The following is a 12,611-nucleotide window of genomic DNA, read 5'->3' as shown; positions in this document are numbered from 1 at the left end:
ATAAAACATTATGAGTGTATTCATAGGGCACTATAAATACAACCTTCATAGAAAGTGTTACCATACATCCTATATAACAATCTACTATTTACACAATATTTACAAGATTATGGAAATAAGTCAGTTGAAATAAGTGAATACAAGGCGAGAAAAGAAATAATGTTCAGAGCGTTATCTGTCACATGCAGATGAGGAATTAAACAGGCGTATGGATTGAGGCAGGAAAGATTTCCTGTAGCATCCTTTGACAACGCTATAGTAAATCTTTCCTATAAGTTCTTTTTGAACATTTTGAGCACATTTCACCATGATAATAATGATAACCGTGATCATTTTGGTCACAATAATCGTGAAATTAAATTTTCATATCGTTACATCTATACAACAGTGGCATGGATCGGGGTCACACAGTGTTCCTTGTCTACTGAGGTAGGGATGTAAACTCCAATACCCAGGAGCGTGTCTCCATCTGCCCGTAGAGTCCCCAAGCCGGGCACAGACGCACTGTGGTCCCAACAAGCGCACACAGGCTATCCCTTTTGCTGCCAAAGACACATTTTAGCACAGATGGCACCGCCGTGCTGAACCTCCTCCGCTCTTTCACTTTTAACTCTTTGGAATACACCAACGGACACCATGGCCGCTCCGATGAACTCCACAGCCACACACAAAAGGTCCAGAAAAAAAACAAAACAAAATAAAAGCAGCACAAAAGACTAAAACCCATGTCGATTGGTTCAAAGCACAAAGAAACAAGGACAAGTCAGACAAAAAACAACCAATAACACAAAAAGAATAACTATCTCAGTCTTTCATTGGCAGCCGTGGTTCTGTTGGCTTCAACATGCCGAGGAGCCCTGGAACAGTTTTCAGCAGAATGTGAAGTGGTTGGGATGAGGGTCAGCACCATAAGTGTTCTGCCAGATGAGAATTCAGAATTGTTCCCTACGGGTTGGGGCAAGTTCCTGTCCCAACGAAGGGATTTCAAGTATTTCAGGGCGCTGTTTATGACTGATGGAACAGTGGAGCAAGAGATGGACAGGTGGTTCGGTGCAGCTGCAGAAATGCAGCCATTGTATTGGACTGTAGCTGAGCAGTAAGACAAAGCTTTCAGTTTACCAGATGATCTTTGGCTGAAATGTGTTTCCTCTAAAGGATGGCTGGGCTCAGCTTTAGAGGGTGAGAAGCTCGGACATCCTGGTGGGAGCTCAAAGCGAAGTCACTGCTCCTTTGCATCAAAAGGGGTTAGCTAAGTTGGTGAGGACTTCTGGATTGGATGCCTCTAGCGCACCTGGACACACTTGCACAGACACTTGCAAGGGGTAGACCCAGTACTCGTTGGAGGGATTGTATATCTGGTCTAGCCTGGGAATGTCTGAATGTCTGAATGTCTGTCATCTGGAGTTCCTTGCTTATTCTGTTGCCACTGCAACAGACCCGACCTCAGATAAGCTGAAGAAAATGGATGGATGGATGTAAGAAAACATAGGATGTGCCTCCATCAGCAAATAAGAGTGACATCTAATATGGACATCTATATTTCTGCCTCTTGTTAACTGCAACTCTACCAGATCTTAGCCAAAATAAGTGAAACACAACAATGCTGCATTCCCTTCAGTCTTAGTAAAACCAGGCAGCCACTTGAGTTAATGTGTTCTCCTTTACCACCTTTTGAAATGTAATCAAAGTGGAATCAGCCTGGTCTCAGTGCATGAAAGTCCAGGGTGGAAACGGTTAGTGTGACATTTTCTAGTACAGAGATAAATGAGAACAGCGGAGTGTAGCTTTGCCCATTGTCTTGAGGGGATCTGGACTCGTTGGCATTTTAAAATCCTGACTCAATTCCTGTGTCTTACCAAACTGTGAAAGATTCAATCAGATGGTGACAGAATGAGCACTGTCTGGATAAACTGATTTCCCCCTCCATTCAGTCTTGTCATGGATGAGATTTGGCTTCATTTCTTTCTCTGTGCTTAAGTTAGAGAGTAGACATTGTTGACGGATTCAGATTCAGAAAAACTTTAATTGAGGGCACACAGAGTAGGCAACAACGACATAAGACTGAGAGGAAAAGCTCCGTTAAAATAAGTAACATAGGATAAACCAATCTGAATAAATATATACATAAAATAAATGAAAAAACAGTGCAAAAGTGCAAAAATCAGTACTGCAATGACTGCACCCAAATGTCATTGTATATAATATGGAAATTTGGCATTGAGTCAGGTGAAGTGTGCAAACTGGCAATGAGGTGTTCACCTTCAGTCCACAATAAAGGTGTGACAACATACTTCATTTTTTGTTCTTTCATTAGAAACACATTCTTCTGCTATTTTACTGGCACTTTTTAATTATCCCCGTAAGGTGTGTAACTCCTGAAAGGATTTATTCATATCTACTGAATCATTTTAGTTACTTAGAGTCGACTTGATATGAATCTGTAGTCCATTAAACAGTACTCACCAAACACGGCACAAGTTTTAAATGCTCACAGTGTTTCCATCTCTGTTAATATGAGCTCCCTGTGATCTGCCTAACGGTTGTTTTGTCAGTTTGAATTTTTATCAGCCACTTCTGCTTCACACTGCACTCATATTAGAGAGAAAATGTTCCACAGTTGTTCGTGTTCATGTTATCTTTTTGTGAAACCTATTTCTGCCCCGCTGGAGGAGCCTGATGAGTCTCCTGCTGACGAACATTGTGATCAAACATGACAGCTGCAACTACTGAGGGTTCCCAGCTTAAATATTAACTGCAGTATCCATTATCAAGCTGTGTGCGATCGTATTAGAGGGACACACCCTGACTTGTTGACTTTGTTGGCCCGTTGCAATGACTGGCATGTTCTTATTCTATTTTTTTCTTCTTTTTTGAATATAAAACAACCATTCAACTGAGGTCCAAAATAATGCGTCACTATGGGTGATTTGGCTGAATGTGTTTTTTTGTTAAAAAAAAGGCACTAATTGTTTTTTTCTTACACACACTGACATACACTGATCAGGCACAACATTATGACCACTTTCCTAATATTGTGTGGGTTGTCCTTCTGCCTCCAAAACAGTTGTGACTCATCAGAGAATGGACATGAAGCTTTTGAGGGTGTCCTGTGGTGTCTGTGGCAACAGGATGTTGTAAATGGGGGTCCCGTTGAGGGAAGGGACCTCTGTGGATCATCCCACAGATGCTTGATCAGTTTGGGATCTAGTGATTTGAAGGCCAGGTCAACATCTTGTACCATTTTCCATGTTTTTTTGTTTGTTTTTGAGGGTCATTACTATGGGGTGGGGGTACCTGGTGTGGTCTAGGTGGGCGGTACATGTCTAATGACATCCACACGAATGCCAAGTCCAAATGTTTCCCAATTGCATTGTCATAAGATGGTGAATGTTATTCATTTCGCCTGTCAGGGGTTTTAATGCTGTGGCTGATCAGTGTATTAAAACCTTTTACCTTTGACTATGCCCAAAAAACTGTAGTAATAGCATTCAGTAGCTGTTGTGGTTTTGGCCATGTACTTTATTTAAGTCCTTTTAAAATCTGTCATCTCTTATTTTTCTCTGCTTGACACAAAACTTGGTGCCTGGCTGAAAGTTAAGCATTGAACTCAGAACCAGAACACAACAAGCACCAGGATTCGTTTGAAAGACGTTGAGCTGTGTATAGCTGTGTATTCTTTGCAATTTCCAGTGGGTCCAAAACTAACAGGCACAGGTACAGGCAAATGCTAGCAGGAGGTTTTAGTGTCTGTGTTCAGACCTGGCATTAACATGCATTTCTTCGCAGTTCTCCAGATCCGATCTCAGCGTTGTGCTCTGTATGCAAATAAACTCCGATATCATTTGAGGTGTAGCTGAATATTTATTCATACATCAGTATGGTCGCATCAGTAATCATTAACACATACCGTCACATTATTTTACGACAAAAATCACACACGGTGCACTCATATTCACAAATTTAATTTGATTAGATTTATTTATTATTTGGTTAGTCAGTGCCTTTTCCTTTGCAGATGATAATTAACAAATAGCAGGCGCGTGTTTGTAAGTCTTTTTGAATGAATGCCTCATTTAATGACATAATTTGACTTGGGACGTGTGTTAAATCTATCAAGGGAATGTAGTCAAATGTGGACAAATGCGACTCGGTCCACCTCCAGATGTGGTCTGAACTTGGATCTCTCAAATGCGGCCTCAATCCATCCTGGGTATTATCACACCTGCATTTTTTACTGGTCACTTGCGATCAGATTCCCCAGGACAGATGTTAATGCAAGGTCTGAACAGGGCAGAGGGCATGACACTAGAGCTGCAACATACTTTTCCTATTAGTCAAATCATCTTTCAGTTACCTTACAAAGACAACAACTTCTATGAGTAATGTTTTAACCTTTGCTGTGCTGCCATGATTTGTGATTGTCATTGTTGTAAAAATTGAGATGTACTGATGTATTACACGCAAACTGACTAATTTACAGTACTAACTTAATCAACGTCATTGATGCTCTTTTGCAGTAGTAATCAGATTACCTCATCGTACCTCAATTAGAAGAGTCCTTTAAAGGTCACAAACAGCAGATTAATTTATTGGTAATTTCACCTTTGCTTTCAAGCTAAACTCTTTTAGACCGTGACTGATTGCTTACAACTGCGAAGATAAAACAGTAAACTGTAAAACTGTCACGGTCTGCTTGTTTGTTCCGCATCAGGGTTGGACGGCTTCCTTCCACCTTAAGCAAACTGCATTAAGGCAAACAGATGAGAGGTCATTTTAACTGAAGTGGATATGAGGGCTGGAATGTGTGGATGGACGGTGGTCTTCGGACTTAGAGGAACACAGAGACTGAGACTTGACTGAGACAAATTCTGCTGTCGTCACATGTCACACCGACTCTCTAGGTCCAGATCTGACACACACCTGAACAAATGCTGGCCTCCTGTATCCAAATCCCTGTCAGCTCAAACAGCAGTGATGTCCCAGTCTCCAGGCTCCAGCCGAGATGTGTTTGGATCCACTGAGCCCCAAGAGACAAACTCACACAAAGAGTGACATTTAGAGGGATGGGTCAGCATCACTCTCATGCAGATTAGTGAGTCCCATTGTGGCTGATATTGAGAGCAAGTATGAGGACAGAATGGACGGCAGACACTGAGAAGAGCTGAGTGACATTGGCGCCACCAGACAAACGTCTTGTTAGCCTGCCAGCTCATTACAGTTCTTAACAATGGCCGTGCTGTCAGCTCCTGTCTTTAGCTGTTCTCTATTCTGTCCTGTCACTTGTGAAATATGTAATTTACCAGTAACACAAAATGCCCCCAAAAGCTTCCACCAAACCTCCTGAGTCTTCGCACACAAAGAAGACGCTCAGATAGCGAGAGATGAAAAGAGCACAAGAACAATTTCACTTTATTGTGAGTTTTGGCAAAGGCAGCATCCTAATGCCGCGTCACAAATGAAGGTCCCAGTTGCACTGCATTACAATGTGCCGATGGGGAGGCTGGGAGTTCGACTACACAGGCCTGAGAGGATGAGCACGGAGATGATAGCTGTGGCATCAGGAGCCACCAACACTGGCGCGGTACTGCTACTCATCTTGTGCCAGATGTGTTTCCCAGAGAAAACCGAGCAGGCAGCTGAATACTGAATACTACACACCACACAAGGGCAAACATACACGTGTACAAAAAATAAATCATTTTATATCCTTTATATCCAATTTATATCCAAAAAGTCACTATCCAACATCAATAATGTTTAGTATTAATGATTGAATCCCACAACTACTGAATTATTTCCCTCACAAATTAACTTGCAGCAAGTCAACTCTCTGCAAAGAGCAGCTTTGAGGGAGTTTTGCAGTATTTAATATATAAATATTGAATCAGATCAAAGAGCACAAACATCTGTTTTATGAAAACTAGTCACACAAAACTTTAAGACCAGTCACATAAAGGGATGTGACACATCTGTACATTTATCCGATGAGAGAAATGATTAAGAGAACTGTAATTATCTAGTCATGTAATTAAAGCTAAAAACTATGATTATAGATGCTACCGTTGCTTTGATGAAAATGAACACATTCGCAAGGAGCAAGAAAACGTTCAGTGTATCATTTAAATGGAGACAACCTCACAGACTGTTGAGCTGCATTTGTTATTTTCTTAAATTCCGGAAGCTCCCAGTGGATGTGTAAACAGATGGCATACATTACAGTATGTGCTGCACGGAAATTTGATCCACTTAATTCTGAATATGAAAAAGTGTTCCATCTTTGCAGCTTCGTGTATATTGTATTCACCTGAAAAGGACTGGTGGAAGTAAAAAAAAAAAAAAACAAACAAAAAAAAACCAAAGGTCTGCCAACTCTAACTTTCTATTCTCCATTAATTGTACCAAGAACTCAGAGAGGTTTCATCTGATAATTGTAGCCTATTCTGATGGATTGTGTAATGATTTTTAAGAGATGCTCCAATTTTCTTATTATGCAAGAGTGAAAATGATCTTGAAACCTACTCTTTTCCTTTTTCACGATTGCTGAGGTCATGAACAGACAGTGCTTCCTCCCAGAACAAGCTTGATGAGGCTATAGATGATCCAGTTTAACTAGAGTGAGAAGTGAGGGTCCGTTAAGATTCATTTTATTGATATTTCCAATCAGGCATAACATTATGTCCACCTACCTAATTTTGTGTAGTTCTCTCCATCCTGCTGGGGATGGCTGCTGCCATCAAGGAATCCCATTGCTATGGAGTGGGTGGTACATGTCTAAGTAACATCCACATGAACGAATGCCAGGTTTAAAAGTTTCCCAGTAGAACATTGTCACAAGATGATCAGTGCTGTGGCTGATCTGTGTATACGATCATAAATAAAGTAAATAGGGGTTACTTAAAAACATCGGTGCACAGCAAAATGCAGGGGGTGGCCTTGCACTCCCTCCATTGTCAGTAATACTTTTTGAATGTTTCATGTCCGGAACCCCGACCTGGATTAGCGCTTGTGCTCATTTCCCGTTCTGTCTACCATCAACCATCCTCAGGTGCTTCAATCACACTACAGTCTTTGCCCCCGTTTGAAAAGTTAGGCCAATCTGAATGTCAATAAGTCTGTGATTTGATGTGAGTAGTGCTCCACTGTACCTTTTTAAAGTCAGCTTCAGGAGTGCCTCCACAACAACAAATCAAGACAGACGGAGATCTTTTGGGTCAGTGATTTAGCCGGGTGCAGAGACCAGCAGCAGATTAGGGAGGGGAGAAAGTTTTGGCACTTGTAGTGACGAAGGGTGCAGAAGCAGACTTCTGAGGGGAGGATTGTCTTCACATGATTTCGGAATGATCTTTTAAAACCACTCTTTGACTGTGCTGCAGACACACCTGTGTATACAACAACATTCAAACAAACGCATTTACAACATGTATTTTCAGTCATGCAATAGTTATCAAATTGCATGCAAAGGTTCAACTTTTAACAAACTTTAAGCTGCTGTAGCTGATGTTTTGTGCTACCTTTGCTACCTTTGGAAAGTGCCAACCAGTTGTTAACACCGTATTGACATACTGAATGATGCCCTATAGAAACAAATTTCAATATATTTTAGCTCTGCTTTGGTCTCCACCTAGCCTAACCCATGCTTCCCACAAGATTTTTGCGGCAGAAAGTTGGTCAGGAGTCTCTCCTTTAGGAACAGATTAGGTTCTGGCAAAGATCCACTTGAAAACATTGGGTTGTTTGGATGGGCTTTATGGCAACACAGTAATACATCATACATCATCTGAGAGCAATGGAGTTTATTATGTCTACAATTAAATTGAAAACCATTCAATTGTATGGATGCTGTTATTTTTGCTGTAACGGTTGACACCCGCCCCGTAATGAAATCCGAATAGAGCTTTAGCACAGTCATATCCTGATAAGCCTCCACTGCCTCCTGAATTAATGTTTTTGTTGTTAGCTGCTAAACGCTCCCCTGTATTTACCGGCTTTCCTCCAGCTGTGTCACTGTGACCCCTGACGGATATAATTTCTATTTAAGGACAAAAAGAAATTTCCTGAAATATTATTTTATTATGGGAAACGGGGTCTGTGTCCACCCACAAAGCCACGCAGTATAATTAAAGTGCCAGTAGCATTTCTACATTCATGTTTGAAGCTGAATATTATATTTCTTTGTGCTGATTATTCCTATTTGGCTGGCTGTAAATGTACCTTGCCAGCTTTCAAAAGGGAGAACAATATAACTCCTTGGGGAGTTATATTATATCTGTGGTTGGTCAGTGTTAAAACACTAATGTGTTCTACCTGCTGGGACTGTATTCCTCCAGCTACAAACCACTCCAGTACCAATCTCATTTAGCCGTTTGAACCATGCTGCTACAGGCCTTTGCTTATGATTCTGGAAACCAGTTTTAATATACTCACTCTCACTGTTCATATCTGATTGATCCTTTGCATCAGGATGTTCCTTTATACTCTATGGAGCATATCTGCATGGCCTTTGTAGTACGTTCCTTTCGAAACAGCCATGAGATCGTTCTGTCTGTCTGTTCTGTGGTAGTGATCTGATTTCATGTGCAGCTGAATAAAAGTCCTGCTGTGCTGCATTTCAGGGGGACTCCTTGCGCACGAACATCCAGCTAGACTTCGGTGACGGCACCGCCGTGTCATACTCCAACCTGAGCTGGACCGAGGAGGGCATCAAACATGTCTACAAGTCTGCTGGAATCTTCCGTGTTACCGCGCTGGCGGAGAACGCGCTGGGTTATGACAGCACAACGCTCTACCTGCACGTCACATGTGAGTGTCCACATCTTTAAATAAAACCACCAGAGCCTCTCTTGTTGTGTACTGAAATATACTTCATAGGAAGATGTGGGGTTGTTGTCAAGGAGGTAATTTGGCACATGTATCATTTCCCCCCCTCCCTTTTACTGTTCGAATCAAAACTTACATTTTTCACCAGGGCAATCGAGACAAAGCAATCAAGACAAGCACTATGTCTAGATTGGTCACCATTTTGTGGGTGGGGGAATGGATTTCTGGTAATGATCGAATCAAAAATAGAGCAGCAGCAGTGGATGCGGGCAGTGGCATTTCTTGCTGCTCCTGTGATCTATGTACTACTTTTGTTCAGCTTGATCCAGAGTTTGATTCTTTGACTCTGTCGGGGTGTCCACTCTTTCAAGGACACGATTGCGAGCTGGCCAGGACCACCCTCTCTAACTGGTCTCTCAGTTTGATTTGTTGGAGGATGGAGTGCAATAGCTGTGTTCACACCAGACCAAACTAACTGACCTGGGGGGCGAGGGGCTGGTATTCTTCTCTCAACCTGAAACTAGAGCACAGAATATTGCAATTATTGTGTCAGATCAGGGAGTATTAAATGCACCACCTTATGTGATCTCAGCATCACAGGAAATAAATGAAACAGACTGTGGGAAAACAACTTGCTGTTTAATGTTTTGCAGTGAAAGAAAAAGAACCAAATCAGAAGGCTAAATCAGAGAACCGGAGGTGCCAGTTTTAATATCCGTCTACAGAAGAATGCTAACTAGCATTAGCCTAGAGGGCTGGAAGTTTCCTTTTGCTTTGCAACACCTTCCACTCGCCCTTGTCCTCGTAGACTTGTTTCTCTCATCGGGTATTGTTAAAGTACTGACTCAGATTAATATCAGACATGTTTGATAGTTAGAATCCGAGTCTGCAAAACAGTTCTGGAGGTTTTGGACTGTTGGGAAATGGTGAATTAGGGAATAGCGTTCCCCAAAAAGCCCTGCGTTAAAGATGAAACTGTCGATACAATCCTCCAGAGTCTCCTTGAGGTATTGCGCGAGCTCAGATCAGTTAAGAGGCAGCAGCAGACTGTAGACCATTACTGACATGACGTGCTGTAAATAATAGGGATGTGCGATGCCACTATCTTTCCTTTCAATCTAATATCAAGTAATGCCAAGGCTAATATCCCAACACCAGTGCTTTTAGACGTCCACTTTTGTATATAAAGAGTTTTACAGTGAACATTTGTGAATGTAATTACAAAAAAATATTTTTGGACGAGACAAAGAGGGCGTCAGGTTAGAACTTGACAGAAGGTCTCATTCTACATTCTCTATCATTTCCCATTTATATGTTTTTGTTAATGTGTATACGGCTGTGATGGATTTTCATAATATATCTGAATATTTTCTGCCTCTCTGAAGGGCTTCCACCATAGAGGTCTATCCCTGGTGTGAGGAGCAGTTGCCTGCGCTTCCTCTCTCACGTTTTTTTTTTTTGTGTGTGTGAATTGATTACAGATTCAGTGTCATGAAAGTATTAACATTACTTGTGAAAGCGAACTTGGTATTGATGTGTTGATGTGAAGATCGATTCTACAAAACAGGTCCAGATCGGAAGTATCGATATTTCTGGATCGATTAGCACATCCCTAGTACATAACTGGTAAAGGTGGTTGAGGTTGTATGTAGCTAGAAAAAAGTATGTGCTGACAGAATTCAACTTTTAAATGATGTTTCTTTTTAGCCTTGCATAACCATAACCAGTGATTCATCCAATACAGAGAAAATATACCTCCACATACGACTGGATACAATCAATCAAAGCAACAAATGATGTGACGTTAAGTGAATGAGGCATTCTCTACTAATGCATTAATCACTTGTTTGTCCTTTAAAGTTATTTCTCTGTCAATATCTTTGACAACAGAGATGGTAGCAGGCTCATTTGGTCCAGCTCCCAGGATAATGTTATTTATTTTCTCTTCATGATGTGGCTACTGAAAAGTGGAACGCAATTCAAGAATTAACTGACACGTAATGGTGCTGCTGAATGATGCTGCAGTTTACTGGCAGGTGTAGCAGGTAGCTTACATAAATTACAGAGTTGCCCCTCAGAAATGATGACGTCAGCTGAAGCCAGCAGCTCTCCGCTATTTAGACACTTGGAAATGAATCTACATGCTGGCTTGTTGTGTGGTTCCAGCTTTAGCTCACAAAGGAGGCAGCAGCAACATGCTCTTTCCATTTGTGTATTTCATGGCAGCTCCAGGTGCTCAAACATGTTCAACTGAATGACGGCCACGCTGCTGATCCATGCTGAACTGCTCTGAAGTGAACTGCACTGACCTATACACGGGATTATGTAACACAGCAGCTGTGATAAACACAAACAACTTTGGGAGAAAAAAGGTCATGACAAACATGCTTATGCAAGGTTTCACTGTGGGCAGACAGGCCGATCAGCTAACAGCCAGTTATCTGAGGACACAACACCAGAACAATGGTTTATTTAAGTGCGGCAGGCTTCACCCAACAAATTCCAGGATCGTCACGCTGTCCAGCTTCGTTGAGACTGCCGTGAAAAGCCACATTATTTAAATTTCCCATGGGAATTATTCAAGCTTCCTTCACCGAACGTTGAATTGTCTCTCAGTCTTATTAGTTACTCTTTCACTGGTTCAATCCATTTTAATTTAACCTCTTGCTGTTGTGATGTGTCAGCCAGTGTGCTCTGCATCAAGTTTTACGACAGCAGTAATTTTAGCTGGATTTATTTCCCAGTGTAGGTGAAGCTGTCAAGGAGAAATGCCAAAAAGTACCGCAATGATTTCTCAGCTGAGTATATTTAATGGCACGACTCTCTCACCTCCTCTCATTCATACATACGTACAGGAACACACACACACACGCACGTACGCACCAGGCATCTCAAAGTGGGGATAAAGATTAGTCCTGGTGAAAGAGGATGAGGGTGAACCGAAGCCGCGGAAAGACGAGCACCCCTCGACTGCGGCACTACACAAACCTTTCTTTGGAGTTTCTCCCCGAAAGTAGCGCATTACATCTGTCCACCACAGGAAACGTCATCCCTGAGATTAGTGTAAAGCAACCCAGACCCCTGTCAGGTCCTATTAGTTTCTTAGTGGGGAGGTTTACAGCATTAGCCTTAAGGTGTCATGTCAAAAATACTCGACGGCGTTGACGTATTTGCAGTGTTAGAGAGGGACTTTTATTTGGCTGCCATCAGCCACAGTAACAGACTCAACACGACCTGTTAGTCATGACATCACTTTATAATGTCTGCCACGGTAACATACGTGAAAATCTTCTGTCGTGATTAGTTGAATGCATTTGAAGAAGGCTTTAGAGTTTCTTAGATTAATATCTGTCTGGATTCATGTGCATTCTCAAGTTTGTTTGTTTTGGGTTTTTTTTGTTGGTTTATTTGGCTATTTTTCTAGTTGAGAGTGCTTCAGGAGATACAATACCACCCGACTGTGCCACAATAGAAACAAACAAACAAGCAAACAAAACAGGAAATGAGGATTGCCCGAAAAAAAAAGTTAAAGTGGAATGATATCACAATAGCTTTGTTCCAGCAGCTATACAAAAAAAATTGCCCCTCTTGGCCAGGCCTTTTATCCTCCAGGTCTGCAGAGGACAGCATAAAGACTTCTAGTCATTGCAGGCCAATATAATAAACTATAATACACATCCATTCATGTCTGTCTGCAGAAATAGTTGACCGATTGTAGCTTCTGCCTGTATCATTTGCCTTCATAGATACAGTAAATAGTAAAAAGTCATGGTTTGGTACATTTGGTGTTTCGT

General features: G+C 41.6%; 1 protein-coding gene across 1 annotated transcript in view; it reads left to right on the top strand.

Annotated features, from left to right (window-relative positions):
- Nucleotides 1-12,611, top strand: part of sorcs3 (sortilin related VPS10 domain containing receptor 3) — a 214,213-nt gene that overhangs the window by 181,777 nt on the left and 19,825 nt on the right. Inside the window, exon 19 of the mRNA XM_047579158.1 lies at nucleotides 8,613-8,799. Within this exon, the coding sequence (XP_047435114.1) occupies nucleotides 8,613-8,799 (187 nt within the window). The remainder of the gene's footprint in view (nucleotides 1-8,612; nucleotides 8,800-12,611) is intronic.

The sequence above is a fragment of the Mugil cephalus genome, chromosome 2 (assembly GCF_022458985.1).
Source record: "Mugil cephalus isolate CIBA_MC_2020 chromosome 2, CIBA_Mcephalus_1.1, whole genome shotgun sequence".
Taxonomy (NCBI): Eukaryota; Metazoa; Chordata; class Actinopteri; order Mugiliformes; family Mugilidae; genus Mugil; species Mugil cephalus.
This window is presented reverse-complemented; position numbering and strand designations above follow the sequence as displayed.